This window comes from Propithecus coquereli, unplaced genomic scaffold (assembly GCF_000956105.1).
Source record: "Propithecus coquereli isolate 6110/MARCELLA unplaced genomic scaffold, Pcoq_1.0 Scaffold186, whole genome shotgun sequence".
NCBI classification, from domain to species: domain Eukaryota; kingdom Metazoa; phylum Chordata; class Mammalia; order Primates; family Indriidae; genus Propithecus; species Propithecus coquereli.
The window spans coordinates 2,885,781-2,888,511 of NW_012143412.1; the positions used below are offsets into that span (position 1 = coordinate 2,885,781).

General features: G+C 35.3%; 1 protein-coding gene across 1 annotated transcript in view; it reads left to right on the plus strand.

Annotated features, from left to right (window-relative positions):
• Positions 1–2,731, plus strand: part of AKR1D1 (aldo-keto reductase family 1, member D1) — a 60,152-nt gene that overhangs the window by 37,000 nt on the left and 20,421 nt on the right. The window contains exons 5-6 of the mRNA XM_012642754.1: positions 159–268; positions 1,142–1,307. Of these exons, the coding sequence (XP_012498208.1) occupies positions 159–268; positions 1,142–1,307 (276 nt within the window). The remainder of the gene's footprint in view (positions 1–158; positions 269–1,141; positions 1,308–2,731) is intronic.

Here is a 2,731-nt window from a genome sequence, read left to right on the forward strand (position 1 = left end):
TAAGGGGAAAGACCAGGATACAAAATGTAATATATAGTATGGAGAAGATTATATTAATTAAAATGGATTTTACTGAAGAACTTTTTTAAAAGTATGTAAAATTGCATTCAACTACACAACCTTAATTTTGTGCTCTACTCTTCAATGCAACCACATAGGTTGAGTGCCACCCATATTTCACCCAGCCAAAACTCTTGAAATTTTGCCAACAACATGAAATTGTCATTGTTGCATATAGCCCTTTGGGGACCTCTAGGAATGAAACCTGGTAAGTACTTCTCTTCAGGAAGTGTTTCTTTGGGTATAGAGCATGAGACTAATGTGAATTACTATACTTAATTGGAATGACTCCATTTGGCTATGTGATATTAAGAAAGTAACCTTTTCCAAGTCATTATCCATATATATGAATTAAAGCTAATAATACCTTCCTCAACAAGGTGTTGTAAAAATCAATAACATTATATGTATGAAATTACTTATCAGTGCCTGATATAAAGAAAATGCTCAATAAATGTTAGTTGAGGTCAGGTGTGGTGGCTTACACATGTAATCCCAAGTGCTTTGGGAAGCCAAGGCAGGAAGATCACTTGAAAGCTTGAGGCCACAGGGGTTTAAGACCAGGCTGGGCAATGTAGTGAGACTTTGTCTCTACAACAAAAAAAACATAGTTTATTTTTTGACAAAAGAGTTTCTATGGCCATGTTTAAAAATTCTTGAACTTTTTGAACTCTGTATTCAATGGTAATACTTCTACTGGTGATATGTTCCACAGACTTAAGTAGAAATCTTTCTACTCTAAGATGATTCTAAGAGTTGTATTTCTTCCACTCCAGTCTTCCTGCCTATCCTATATTCCTACTTCCTGCCCAGCTCTCTCTGTAAGACTCTTCAAAAACAATACTATTCACCTTCTGAAGGAGGCAGCTCCATAAACTTGCCTCTCTTGATCTTCTCATACTAAGGGACACTCTTCATTCAGTGAGTACTCTGCACTCAAAGAAACTGGTTACCGGAGACCTCAAGCATCCTGGTAGGTGACCAGGTGAATGGGAAGACAGAGAAGGAAGGTGATTGATTAACCTGTGGTTCTCATCACTCAAGCTAAATATGATGCATGCTTTGATTTTTTTTTTTTCAGGGTGAATGTGTCTTCTCCACCTTTGTTAAAGGATGAACTTCTAAACTCATTGGGGAAAAAGTACAATAAGACAGCAGCTCAAGTTGTTTTGCGTTTCAACATCCAGCGAGGGGTAGTTGTCATTCCCAAAAGCTTTAATCCTGAAAGGATCAAAGAAAACTTTCAGGTAAGAGCTTTCGGAAGTGAGAAAAAATGGGTATATTTGTTTTTTGCTTTTAGAGAATGTTCTGATCAGCTTACTAAGAAACTGGTAAGGCTATCATATTTTATTTTATTCCAGCTTCTTAATCCATGCTGTCCATATCTGGATTTAATTTTAGCTAAATTTAAGACAATTTCTAATACTTCAGGGATTGCTTGCTATCTGTACATTATCCAGCTCTCTTATATCTTCCGTGTTCTTATCTATTGGCTCTTACTTTTTCTTTTTTTCTTAACATTGCTAATCAGCTGAATTGACTCTTGACACTACCTATTTCACCACCACAACAGAAATAGAATGAATAAAATTTGAAATTCATAATAATCAACCTTCCACTTTCTTAATGACTCTGGTAAAAGTTCAGGACAGATTTAAAAACTACAGAAGAGGTTCATTTAGACTTAATGAATGCTAATTGCCTTTATTCCCTCTACAAGTGATTTGTGAACAACACTGTAATTTCCAGGTGAGAAAAAAAGCCACTGTCTAGACAAAGGAGTGATTAATTTACTCTACTACCACTAAAGACTTAACTGCTAGGTAATTACAACCATATAAAAGTACTGTGTAAAATTAATTAATTACCTATTAGCTAATAATTTAAATTTCAAAAGTAAATTGTTCATCCCTACTCATAGTTAAAGATAAGTAAACATGAGGTAAACATAAAATGATAAAAGTAAAAATGAGATAGTATTTGTCCCTTCACAAAGGAAACTAATCAAAATGTTTGATAATAGAGTAACGAAAACAGCATGGTACTAGCACAAGAATAGAGACATAGACCAATGGAGCAGAACAGAGAACCCAGATATAAAACCATCCTTATATTGACATCTGATCTTTGACAAAGCAGAAAAAAACACAGTGGGGAAAAGAATCCGTATTCAACAAGTGGTGCTGGGAAAATTGGATAGCCACATGTAGAAGACTGAAACAGGATCCTCACCTCTCACAAAAATCAACTCATGCTGATAACAGACTTAAACCTAAGGCATGAAACCGTAAGAATTCTAGACGAAAATGTTGGAAAAACTCTTATAGACATTGTCCTACGCAAAGAATTTATGTAGAAGACCCCAAAAGCAATCACAACGACAACAACAAAAATAAATAAATGGGACCTGATCAAATTACAAAGTTTCTGCACAGCCAAAGAAACAATCATTAAGAGCAAATAGACAACCTACAGAATGGTAGAAAAAAATTGCATGCTATACATCCAATAAAGGGCTGATAACTAGAATCTATGAAGAACTCAGGCAAATCGGCAAGAAAAAAATCAAACAAACTCTTTAAAAAGTGAGCAAAAGACATGAACAGAAACTTTTCAAAAAGAGAGGCCTGGCGCGGTGGCTCATACCTATAATCCTAGCACTCTGGGAGAC